The 13433-nt window shown below is 38.7% G+C and overlaps 1 protein-coding gene across 1 annotated transcript; it reads right to left on the bottom strand.

Annotated features, from left to right (window-relative positions):
* Positions 1-1782: 1782 nt before the first annotated feature.
* ZNF839 (zinc finger protein 839) lies at positions 1783-12679 on the bottom strand. The gene is made up of 7 exons (XM_009994695.1): positions 11753-12679; positions 9271-9522; positions 8436-8528; positions 7915-8067; positions 6060-6200; positions 4960-5098; positions 1783-3148 (listed from the first exon to the last, which is right to left on the bottom strand). Exons 1-7 carry the CDS (start codon positions 12641-12643, stop codon positions 2166-2168), a joined length of 2652 nt encoding a protein of 883 aa, XP_009992997.1. The 5' UTR covers positions 12644-12679; the 3' UTR covers positions 1783-2165.
* Positions 12680-13433: the final 754 nt, after the last annotated feature.

Genomic DNA, 13433 nt, shown 5'->3' with positions numbered 1-13433 from the left:
AGACGAGGCTGCCAAATGGCCGCTTTTTAAAAAATAGGTGGCTCAAATTCTTACCTTTTTTTTTCATTATGCTTTCTTGGAAAAGAGAGTATGTTTAGGAGAAGCAGTTAATGCAAGAGCTAAATGCTGAAGTGGAATTCAATACCATCTTCTTTCACTCCTAAAGGTGAAAGGATAGCATACTGTTAATGTCAGACCTGGGTCATGTGGAGAATGTGTAGTCTATTTAGGCCTTCTGCTTACTTCATTATGATTAATCATCCAAATTCCTTTCACTTACTCATTGCCTGTATGACTTGCTCCTGTATAGACTATTCATTTAAATCTCCTGTTTCACACAATTATGTAGTGTTGGTAAGTGCTGTTGACTCATCATTGTGCCTTGACAGATGCTATGAATAGCTTTGGTGGGTTTCACTATTTTGGTGTGCAAGTGTTCCACCTAGTTTAACAGCCACCTTAATTTATCCAGGTAGGGTCAGACCCTTGTCACTATGGAAACACCTTCATATGTGAAAAATATTTTCCAAGGAGCAAAGGTTGGTTCACTTATAGAATTGTTCTTTTAAGATAAGACTAGGTGTGTTGTGTTTCCCAGTATGTGCAAATCAATAGGGAAGGCAGAATTGAAGCAGATTTTAATTTTCTGTGCAGGTGGAAATTGTGGTTTGTTTTTGTTGCTCAGAGGAAATGAGCTCTCTGGGAAGGAATCTTTGTATTTACAGATCCCCTTGATCATGGGCTGCTGCTGCCAGACACAGGAACATTACTGCAAAATCATGGCAGAGATATTTTGCCATTGTAGGTCCAAGCAGTTGATTGTTATATTTGAAGTCCTCAGTTGTAGTTACTAGACAATCAGTACCAAAGAGTGCAATAAAGAATTGCTTACTGTCATAAAAACTTTGAAAGGCCAGCAAAGCCTTGCTTTGTACCCTGTCTTTATAAGGTAGACCTGTATCCTCAGTAGCCTCCTGTATTTAGCAATGAGATGACACACTTTTAAATAAAAGTATGTCACCAGTTTTCAGTGACGTCTACAATAGCTCATGAACAAAATAAGGGTACTGGTCGTTTAAAGCTGTTCTTTTTCACCTGCAAAGCTTCTTTAAAGAACAGTGCCTTGGACAAGAAGCTGCTAGGAGCACTCCACAGAAAATATTATCATCCTAGCAACATACTGAAAGGTGAGATAAAAATACAAGATAGCAGTAAGTGGTTTGGAAAGTTTTCTGTCTGCCTAGAGAAACAGGGATTATAGTCAAGGATACCTTTCTGTTGAAATTAAATAGTACACAACAGTCTGGAGTTACTAGGAAGGTCAAAGCTTAGAATTGATAAAGGCTGCATCATCTAAAAGAAAAAAGTACAATACAAGTCTAACAAAAATACCAAAGTAAAATAATTTAGTATCTCATTAAGGAAAAATCAGATCACTACTTACACACGTTCCCATTTCTGTCTAGATAACAGCAATTTCCAGTGGTGTGGCTGAGCATTAGACAAGCATACTTGCATACATCTCCTACAGTTCAGTGCAAATCAGATCTTGTTTGAAGCTATTTTTGTCTCTACCTCAGTGGATGGTTATTTAAGTAAGGACCAGCTAGGTTGTCACATTGTTCCCAGGATGCACGAGTGTGGGTTACATTTAAAACTGCCAGTTTTTCAGGAAGATTTGTGGACATCAAGTCTAGATGCTAATGAATATTCAAAGCTAACTTAAAGAAAGGGTTACAAAGTGTTTTGTAATCTCAATGGCACAGAAAATGCATATTTTTAATATCATTTTTATTTTACCCATATACAGTTTGCCAGTACACAGGACATCACTGCTAAACAGCAGCAGTACAACTTACTGCATTTTTAGATGGCTAGAGAGAAAAGGAATTATGTAACAAAAGGGAATAGTGCAACAGTTTCAGGGTTGACAGATTTCCACTTTCCACCCACCCCCAACATACAAAGCAAATAGAATGACGTTAATTCTAGAATTTTTGGTTGCAATGCTGCTAGATTTATATAAACATAAGTTATAAAAAGTACAGGGCATAGAAACCGTTTACAAATAAGTTAAATTTCAATTATTTCAGTATTCACATTAGAAAAATATACATTTTATAGAGACAGTCTTTTCCAGAAGAAAGCAGATACAGCTTTCTAATTTATGGCTCCAATTCACTTTGTGAGAGCAAAATATCCTCACTTTGGCCATCTGCTTCCATTGCCAGTAGTGCTTCCACAGTTTCCAAAGGTATCCCCTCTGGTGTGCGAATGTGCATTGTAGTACCATTGGAATCAGTGACAATAACAATGCCTTCTGCCTGAGACAAAACAGCAGTATCTGGATGAGACAGGATAAGCCCATCTGAAGTCTGAATAAAAATCTGTTCGTGTCCCTGAGACAAAAAATCATGGCTCTCATCAGTAATCTCAAAGGCTACAGTTTCATCTACAGTAACTGTATTCTCCAGCTCTTGTTCCTCTGTCCCACAAGAAAATTCATTCATGTTTTTAAAAGAGTTTTCACAGTTCACATGAGCAGCCAGGGAGGCGTCCTGGACAGGGTTCTGCTGCAGCTCAGTCTGAGCACTGTGTGGGTAGTTCATTGGCACAATGTTTGTTGAAAACACTTTTTCAAGCTCCTGTATCTCGTCAGTCATATCAGCATTATGAAGTTGTTCAGAATGTTCTCTAATTGCAAAATTATGGTTTTCATCTTGCAGTTTCTGGTATTTTTGATCTTGACCATTTTCTTCCCCCGTGGGTAAGTCAGTGCTCTGACTGCCCACTGCACTCTCCGAGCCGCAGAGTTCAGGAGCTGACAGTCCACCTGCTGTATTTTCGCTCACAATGTGTGCTTGAACTAATTCAGGGCAGACACCTGCTTCAGCAGGCACTACAACTTCAGCATGTAGCAGAGATGCCTCACCTGCCATTTCTGGTCCCTGTACATTCACAGGTTGGGAATACTCTAACCTCATTTTCACAGTCTGAGAGAAGGTACCTGAATTTTCAGCATCGATTTTAACTCCTGAATTAGCAAGTGAATGATGTTCCTCTGCTGTGGGTAACATACTGCCAGTTGTGCAGCAAGTGATATGCCTATCTTCTGAAAGCAGAATTTCTCCATTTAATGGATTAAAACCTGGAAAGATGAAAGAAGTATCATTTTGTTGGGCAACCTAATATCACACATCGATAAAATTATTCAGCAATCATTTTGGAGGATATGCTAGACTATTTCCCTGCCTTCTTCCTCCAGATAAGCAAACCTGAAGCACCCTGCAAGAGTTTCACAGCCCTTTCCAATGAGAAAGCCAGTATAAAAACACTTAAGGAATTTTTGGATAGTTAAATATTACTGAATATTTCCACACTAAGGGACCTTAGAAGAACAATTTTTCTCAATCCTGAAAACAACCTGGACTGAGAGTCAAACTCAGTTTTTTGCATCTGGCATATGGCCAGTAACACAGAAAGATAAAGAATATGCTAGGCACAACGTTGTCAGCTGCTTATCCCTGTTAATCCCCATAGGAAATTGATAAAAGCATTTAAACTTGACAAAATTTCTGTTGATAATAACTAAGCTCATCCTGGCCTCAGACATGTCATCGATTTACTACATATATGAGCTGTGGTAACAGCCCTAGGAGCACTTTCAATCCTGTAATGGAAAAGGTAAAAAAAACCAAACAAACAAAAACAAAACACTAGAAATTTAGTGTGTTTTACCAGTTATCTGACCTGCACCAAGAGCCAAGTCACAAACCCAGGAGGCAGTTGAACAGTAACTACTAAGCTGCAGAAGCATGAGCTGTCAGTTTTTATTACTGAAGATCAACAGAAAAGTAGGTGGGTTGCTTGGTTGGTTTTTTGTGTTGCAGAAGATACTACTGCACAACACAGGAGGCCTAATGCTACAGAAGGGATAATTTCTAACTTCTGGTACTACAGGCTAGCAAAAGCCCTACCAACAGGAGCAAGGGAAATGAAATTTTAAGACCTCATAGCCTGAAAGAAAACTGTAATTCAACAAGGAGTAAGCATAGGCATGCAGAGCCTTTCAGAGAACGAAAAATAAGGGGGGAAACAAAAACACGACCATCGACAGAAAGACATGCAAAGGGTAAAAAAAAAAAAGAAAGCAGCTTACAGCAACAACAAAAATATTTACAAGGCAGGAGGATGGTACCAATATGCACATCATCATACTAGAAATGGGTAAGGGCTGGAATCTTTCACAACAGTGATCCTAAAGCCTCTGGATTACTGCAACACTTTCCCATGGAAAAACAGTGAAATTTTGGGATATTACAGGTGGGGACTCATCTCACTTTCCTTTCTAATCCACTGTTACCCTGCCAATCTGAGGCACAGAGGGGATAAAGACAAAGAAGGAGTAAGAAGAAAGGCAGCCACCCAGACTGTGGTGCAAAATGGTGCCTCAAATCCAATCTCCAGGTCCTGCACCTCCTCTGGGATACAGGATAGCCTGCACCTGCTCTCTCCCTCCTCCAGGGTCCACAAAGCTCTGATGATTCTGCTCGTGCAGCCTGCTGAAGTGAAGAGGAAGGACACACACACTGCTTCCTCTTCCTCTGCTCTCCCACTGCTGACACAAAGGTTGTGGACAATCTCCACTACAAGGGATAGGACAGACAGAAAACATTCAGGAAGCACACAGGAGAGGACACTACTCTGCTCATAGTACTGCAGTAGTATCAGTATCTGGATTATCATGCTTTTCAGAATTGAGCTACTGCTGTGGTCTGCATCATCCAGAACTTTTTCCCCCCCATGAGGCCTTTCCAGTTAAAATGCTGCTTCTGAAGGACATGGGAAGCAAGTGAAGAAATGAATCCTTAAGACAAAAAGCACAGTAGCTTGAAGAACAAAGAGATTTGTTCAGCTCCTCAGTGAACACAACAGAATTGGAAAATCTGAAGAAGTTACCATCTTTTTCAAACAGTGTACACAAATTCCCACTCCTTTCTTTCACTTCATCTTGACTGGCATAAGCATTATTCACATTCTCCATTACGTCTTCTAACTTGGTCCTTTTGGCTGATGGCAACAGATCCTCCCCTGAGCTCTGTCAATACAAGAGATAATTAACTGTCTGTCACCATAGCAGCTGACAATATTGGAAAATATCACAAACTAACTGGGGGCACTGCATGGCAGCAAACTTATACTCTCCTTAAAAGCAGGATTTTGCACTAAAAGTTTCCTAAAAGGTAAGGATTTAAACACACTCTGCCAAAGTGCTACTAATTACTTTTGATATTTAGTTGAAATAATCTGCTTTTACTTCAACAACAAAGCGTCTCTCTGAGCCTTTGTGATTAGCTGTATGGCATGAAACATGCTACAAGCTCTCTCAAACTTGAGTAAAGGGTGTGAACACCCTGCCCAGCATTGCTTGGTTAATGAAGACTGATCAGCTCTTTAAATTTAACCACAGGAAGAAAACTGAAAAGCACTAGTCTTATTTACCCACTACCAGAAAGAACAGTTAAGGGGACAGACCATACAGATGTGACTTTCAAGAAGAGGAATAATGTCTCCTGCTACAGCTGTTAACAGTCTATATCTGCTCAACTGACTTGTTAGAAAGACAGGAACTGTTTTCATGCACCTCTACCTACCACCAGTTAGCAAAGCAACCACTTCTCTAACATCTGAGCCTGCTGTAGAGCAGGAGGCATTTACTTCAACACAAGTTAGAAGAATCTGGGGATCATTCTCACTGTGGGGCCCCCACCTAATACCACCTCAGCAAAATTCTTCCTTCCCTGTTTCATGACATTACCTGTAAGCCTTTGAGATTCTGTCCTGAATGCTACAAAGTGTCTTCCCAAAGTACACCTTTAGTGTGCTAGTTCATTTGTTCTGCTATGCCACCACATTGTTTCCAGACTCCAAACAGCATGAAAGCCTTACTTTAACACAAGTCAGATAACAGTAGTATGATTTTGTAAGTTCTAAGTATATGTTAACAAGTTTTAGTTTGTCTTAGTTTCATTTTTAACTTTCACAAAGGTATTCCATACCTCAGCTAACCGTTTCTGTCCCAGTATCTCCACAGGCACTTGCTCACTAACCATTTTAATCACACACTGTGAACAAGACTCTACACCTCTTGTCTTTCCTTCTCCAGCGAGTATTTCTGTAATTCCTAGTGATTCAGCAACCTTTAAAAACAGTTGTAGGGAAAAAAAAAGAAAGTAGAAGTTAGCCTCTACAGTCTGAATACATGAATGTTGAAATACTGATGTGTTTTCTTAAAACTGATCTAACACTGCACTGGGACTAGCCTGACAATCAGTCATCATGGCTCAATGGATTGAGACTCCCATATTTTCTACTAGCCTCCATATTCATAGAACATGACCTTCACTTGGAAGTAAATATTAACAGGCAAACTCAAAAGAATTAGGAGTACAATGGTTATATATAGAATCCAGAGACAGTTACCAAGAACAGAGTTTAATAAAAAACACTGCTGAGGTGCTTTATTATTTAAACGACATTTAAGTCTTCCTAAGAGTATACCTAAGTAATACTTAAGTATTATTTCCTGCTCTGCCCTGCCCCCATTCCATCCCTGTGCTTCACATCTTTATGTAGGTGTGCTACTATACAACTTTTCCAGGCTGGCTGGTTTGGTTTTGGTTTGGGTGGGGTTTTTGTTGTTGTTTGGGGTTGTTGGTTGTTTTTTGTAGGATTGTTTGTTTGTGGAGAGGTTTTCTGTTGTTCTTTAAGAGTGTAATTCCATATTAAGAAGGCACGTTAATACTGAAGTAAGAGGTTCCATCTTGGGACTGCCAGTTTCAATAGCATCCCTTTACTTGGTGCAACTTACTTTCTCCAAAGGAAAACATCAATGTTAATTACAAAATAGTCAGATGAACACGCAGCAATTCTATAAAGTTTTTTTAGAATGTACAGTGGATGTCATGATTTAATCTGAAAAATAAATATTAACCACTGCTAACAGTCCATACAGGACTTGATTTTTTTTAAACCAGGATTATGATAAGAACTGAAATCTTATCTCCACCATCCCTACTCTGAGTTTTTCAGTATGCTCCCCTCTCACAGTTGTTGCAAGCTCAGTGCTGATGTACCTCAATGAGCACGACATTTAGAAAATCTGTTGCAGATGGTATAGAAAATAGTGGTTTTGCTACTGGAAACAGGTAAGGGAAAACAAAAAATATGTTCGGTATGAAGGATTATTTAATTCTAACCAAGGGGAACACGGATTGATACAGATCCATAAGGATTAACAGATCCACATTAAAAAAAAAAAACCAAACACACAACAAAAACCAACCAGAACAGCAAACATATATTGTCTTTCTAGATACTGCTGCATGAGTAAGGAAACTGAAGAGTCACTGATATTAATTGCTGTTTTGTTAATGCATTCACCACCCTTCGTATTTATCAGCACAGCTTTCAACTGCACAGATCCTCTCAGTTTATCCTCCTTTTGAAATCACTTATTCCTTTAAAATCAAGGCCATTCATTGTAAATACAGCTCCCTCCTGCCTATAAAAACCCATCAAGATGTACTTTTATTGGGGGTTATTGCTAAATACACCTTGCAGGAACATGCAACTTCACACTACCCTACATATTCAAGGCACTTAGTGTTGTTAGAATGTTATTTATTTTTATATTTCTAATTGTATCTACTGCCATTTTATTATGGATTTTTTTTCTTTTCAGTTACTGGATTTTTTACAATAACATGTATTTTTGCTCATCAAAAAACATGTTTCCTTCATGTAACTTTAGCAGGATGACAAAGCTTATCAGAGAAAAATAAAAATGCAAAGCATCTAAAATAAATAAAATTAAACAAAAAAATCACAATTCCAAATAGAGTGCTTTATTACCTTAGCATCTTTTATTTCAACAGGCTGCTGGCAACTCAGCAAATCAGAGTTACTGAGGTGATCATAAGCCATTTTCTTTACCAAATTATGCAAGTCTTCAAATTCTCTATACACATCTGGAAAGTAAGCTTTGGCTGGATACCCTTTTTCAACCTAAAAATAAGAGGGGGAAAAAAAAGGGTTTGTTTTCCCCTCCCTACATTTTAAAGAAGATCAAATTAAAATCTGTCCATTTGTTGTTTTGGGGTGTTTTTTTCAACATTTTAAAATAGAAACCTTGAAGTCAGAAGATAATGGAATATTCAAAAATGCCACTGAACCAGGCAGCAAAAAATCAAGACTTTCAATCAAGGGACCCACCAGAGTTTTGCCTGGGTAAGACTGAAGTGATGTGCAGAACATCTACAGTCTACACAGTTCTGACTTAGGAAATTCAGATATATCTCTGAAATAATATTTTTTTGTATACTAATGGAAGTCTACCTAAAATAATTTAACATTTTTACATAAACAAAACTCACCTTCATCAACAGAAATTCATATACTGTAACAAGCTTTGTAAGACGTGGGAGAGCCAGCTCCATTAAGTCTTCATTATCACATTGTTGTATTAGCTGTCAAAAGGCAAAATGAGTTCATTAGAACAAAGCAGCCTACAGAGGTTAGGCATCCCACATTCAGAACATAAAATGGCATTAATTTTTTGAAAGAGACATCATATGTTTAAGCAGCTTTGAGAATGGAGGCAAACACCAAAAGAGGAGATAAATTAGAAAACCTCCAAACAGTTACTACCCATATACAGACAAAACTCATTCCCACAAATGTTGCCAACTCATAGAAAGAACAGCAACATCAGTGGATTTAGTAGCCCCAAAGGATTTTCCACAACACACACAACACAAATAAAAAAAACTCTGTTAGTTGTAAGGGTTTTAATCCCCATTCTATCCTCCTCAAGAGGTTTTGTTGTGGGTTTTTTTTTTTCTTTCACATTGCCCAGCTTCTGTTGGATTTATTTCTTTTTACTGTGTTGGAGGAAATACAGAATAGAAGCTAGTAACTTTCCTTCTCCAGAAAAAGGATAGCAAGAGGATATCTACATGTCAAAAGTCCCTTTCCAGACTGAGTTCCCATTTTCCCAGTGTTCTGCTGGAAGTATTTTTTTCCTTAAAGACAACATAATGTTTTCTTCTTAGAAGACATCTTAGGCTTTCATCTTGTCAGTACATAAGGATGTAAAAAAAAATTAAAAATCAGTATTTTTGAAAATGTTTTCTTGAAATTAAGTGATTAAAAAAAAAAGAGGGGTGTGGGATAAGATACTTGTGAAGTAATTGCAGAAGAGAGCCATACCTCTTTTAACCTAGCTTTTCTTCTGAATACATTGTGTTCTGCTGACACACTACTAAGTGACTTTGAAGGGGACTGACCAGGTCTGTTAAGCCTTCCAGAACACCTAGATCTTGCACTTCTCCTTGGTCGACCACGTCTCTTTGGTCGTCTGGCTTTTCCAGGTGCCTTTGGTGTTACAGGTCCTCGGTGTCCTGAACTGCTTTCATTTTGTTGTTCTGCCAACAAGTGTCTGCTTCCTGCAGACTTACAAGTCTTAATTAAAAGAAAGGGAAAAGTATTTATTTATCATTTTAGTGTTTTGAGGAAGACAATTTTATATTTTCTTCATCTATGCAAATGATAACTAGGATATTAAATAAATGCAAAGCTGGATACAAGCATAACTGCAAAGAAAGTTGTGGAATAAACCCAATATGTTAGTATGACTGCTACTTCTGCAGCACATACATGCCATTATATTCAAAGTCAGCATTTTTTTATCCACAAAATGTCATACAAAACACAGATTAAGAGAAGATAATTCAAGAGCTGCTTTATGTCAGTTAAATATGCTTAATATTTTTTGAAGTAAAATACATCCTCTTCAAAAAAAGAGGTTGTAGATGTAGATCTTAACTAGCAGTAAAAAACACCCAGAGGAAAACGTTTTGTTGTAACTGTATCAAAGCATGAAGTCTTTATAGGAAAGGCACAAACTCCAAACAGCCATCAAAAGGGAAAAGTCTGCAAACTAAAAATCAAAATATATTGCCCAGTTTCCACATTTAAAAATCATTAGTTTTGCCCAAGAACACAGCTAAGAAGCAGCTTCTAAGATCACATGGCAAACTCCAAGTACATTTTTCTATTTTTAAACTAGCTTTATGATTTCAGTGCAAGCCGGGGGTTTTTTTGGTGATCAAAGCAGTGATTTCTTACTGAACACGTCTTCCCTTCTAAGCTAGAATTTCTAAGAATGTCCCAGTAATTTCTGAGATGAGTTTACAATAATCCTGAGGTATATCAGGCTTCTCTTCATAATCAGCACATTTTCATCTCAACATTCAGTACCTCCCTCTATTCTAGTGATTAGGAAAGCTCTAAAAATGGCAAATTTATGTCAGTTCTATCCAGGGATTAAATCAGTAAATTAATTCTAAATAAAATTGAACATGGGGATCTTGATTGCCTTCCTGTCTGTATTAATGTACCAGTTTTAATAATCCTTCTATTCTTTCTGGAAAGTATTTACCTGACCCAAAACTGTAATAAATCAATCAGTTAAAGTGCACATTTGTAGAATTGTGTTTGCTCCTTAAAAGTAGCAGGCACAACAGCAATCTAGCAGTCAGCAGTTGTATTCTAAAAGAGACTGAATTTTTTCTAAATTCTGACCATCCTGGGTAAAATAAATGCTGCACAGGGTAGTAACAACTGTATTGCAGAGAGCAGACTTCAGGATTCTGCAATTCTCTTTTTCCAAAGATGATAGAAGAGTGTAGAGGATGGAGGGGGTTTGTTTGCTGCACTGCCATCTTAAACTGTAACTTTTCACATTTCTGAGAACAACCTCACATTTATAAATCAAATTAACAAATGTGACACTGCTACATCTGAGAATAATTTTTTTCCCAGACAGCAGCTGTATGAGCTCTTGCTGCAAAATGTTAGTCATTTTAATATTAAAAGCAAAACTTTTAATTTGAAGTGACCAGCATAAAGCATCACAGAAAAAAAAATTTGCAGCTGAAGTAGCTTTCAACCCAGAGACTGGGGTTTCAGCAAAGTGGTTAGTTGGCAGGGATGGCTAGGCCATTTTCAAAGCCTGCTCTTGGAGAAGATGCAGTCCACTGCTGGACTCCGAAGAAGTGTCATCAGAGAAGAAGTATCTATTTTGTAGCAGAAATTGATAGAGCAAATTATGTCTTGCTGTCTATCATGCTGAAGGCTGTAACTTCAAGTCTCAGCTTGACAAGGTGCTGACCCACCTCATATAAACTACAGCAGTACCTAGAAAGGTTGGATCAGATGATCCTTGAGGTCCCTTCCAACCTGACATTCTAAGATTCTATGAACTGAACAACCTAATATTCTTATCCAAATGCAGAGAATGTTACCTGTGCACACAAATTTTTTTCAAGCCAAAAACTGCACACCAGAAAATCAGTAACAAATGAACACTCAGTTAACATTTTATGTTCCTGTGCAAGAATAGTATTCCTGAAACATTGCAAGAGACAATAATTTGATTTTTAAACCCTTCAATAGGAATTTTTTTTTCATTTAGTATATCAGTTGATATTTCTGAGCAGTACAAGACCTGCATTTTAATAATGACATGCCCTACTGAACTGCCATGTGTTTACATTCCTATCCTCAGGGTTTTCAACAATATTTACACTGCTGTAAACAGGAACTCAGATGAGTGAGTAAAGTGTGCAGCTACAAAGCTGCCATTCTACTTTCCACAGAACTAACAGCTTTTCTTAGTAAAACACTTTACCTTTTCTCCAGCTTTCAAATCAATAGCTTCTTCCAGACTGGTAGCTAGTGCATTTTCATTATTTAAAGTGACAGCAGTTGAATCCAAGTGTGCTGGACTCACTGTTTCCTCTCTTATTCCACATGCATTGTCCACAAATATACTTCCATTGAGCTTATTTAAAGGTATTTTTTGAGGCGAAGACTCCATCTGTCCGTGGCCTGGGTTAAGTTTATAATGTCTTGCTAATCCTCCTTTTCCTATATAGGATTTTTCACAAGTCTGACATTTAAACATTTTGGGTTTCAGATTATAATTTGAAGAACTGAATAAAGCATCCTTTCCCTTCACCTTTCCTTCTTCATCATCTTCTATACTCAACTCAGAGTAGTCATCAGAATCAGACTGATGACCATCAGCCAAATCCTCCATTTTAATGAATTTATAATCTTTAGCTTTGTATTTTGGGGGTCGTGAAATCCGTCCAGAACGAGTTTTCACTTTCAAGGATTTTTTTAACTTGTCGTCTTTTTGTTTTTTCTCAAGGCATTGTACCAAAGTATTTGCTGAACTGGCTGCAACCACGGTACTTGCAGACCTTGTAGCCAGTCCTGTGGCACGTGTAGTTTTCTGTCCATTTAGCATCTTAGATGTGGGAGTCTTTTTCACAGACACTGATCCATGAGACGGTAAAGGTCTCTGCATCAGTAACTGAACTGGAGACTCAGAAGAACTATGCAGGAGTAGCTGCTGCTGCTGCTCAGTTCCTGTAACAGGCTGTATCCTAATTATCTGGGGATTAATAATGCCAACTCCTGGTATGCTAGAACTTCTACCAACCGACTGACTCAGCGTTACAGTTTTGGACTGGATGGGTGCCAGTGATGGCATTGGCCTTTCAGTTTCCTTCATCTGTCCTGGCTGAACTTGGACACAAATGGCTTCCAGCTGCTTTTGTGGAAAAAAGGAAGAGTTGAGATTACACAACTACAGTATTTATACATAAAGACAATACTCGTCAAGATGACACACACATGCCCTTAAAGCAAAGCACTGAGAAAACAATGCACATCATTACTTTTCCAGGTTAATGCATCAAAGCATAGATTTCACATCAAAACAGAGATTCCCTTCCTTCAAGCTATGGGTGTTCCTGCACATACACTGCTGTTCAACTGAAGCATGTACAGATTGCTCTTAGGCCATGTCACAGCTTTGTTTCCTGCTGGGGAACACTGGAGTCCATGCCCTCACCTAGGCAGGCTTGTAACCTTCAGTAAACCAAAGGCAGCAGAACTACACTCTGCTGAATGACATTGGCCAAATCCACATTCAGGACATACTACAAGAAGTGTTCAGCTCAAAAAAAAAACAAACCCGTTGTGTTGATGATTAAGATGAGGTCTGTGTGACTGTTCATCTCCCTCACACCCTCTCCTTCCTATTCACATTTCTGCCTCAGCTCGAGCCAACCACCTGACAACCCCTGTGCCCCAAAACGCGGCTGAAAGCCCAAGTGCAGTGACCTTTTGGAGGGTCACACGCCCCATCTGCCCGTGCATCCCCGCAGCTCCTGAGCCGCACGTGCAGCCGGACCGAGCCCCAAACCACGCTGGAAATTGTCTCTTCTAGCGGCCAGACCCGAGCCTGCGCCCAAGGGCAGCTATCGCTGAGGAAATAAACCCAAAACCATCCTGCCACC

The sequence above is a fragment of the Chaetura pelagica genome, unplaced genomic scaffold (assembly GCF_000747805.2).
Source record: "Chaetura pelagica isolate M959 unplaced genomic scaffold, ChaPel_1.0 scaffold1203, whole genome shotgun sequence".
NCBI lineage: Eukaryota > Metazoa > Chordata > Aves > Apodiformes > Apodidae > Chaetura > Chaetura pelagica.
The sequence above is the reverse complement of the archived record's forward strand: the minus strand, read 5'-3'. Positions and strand labels throughout refer to the sequence as shown.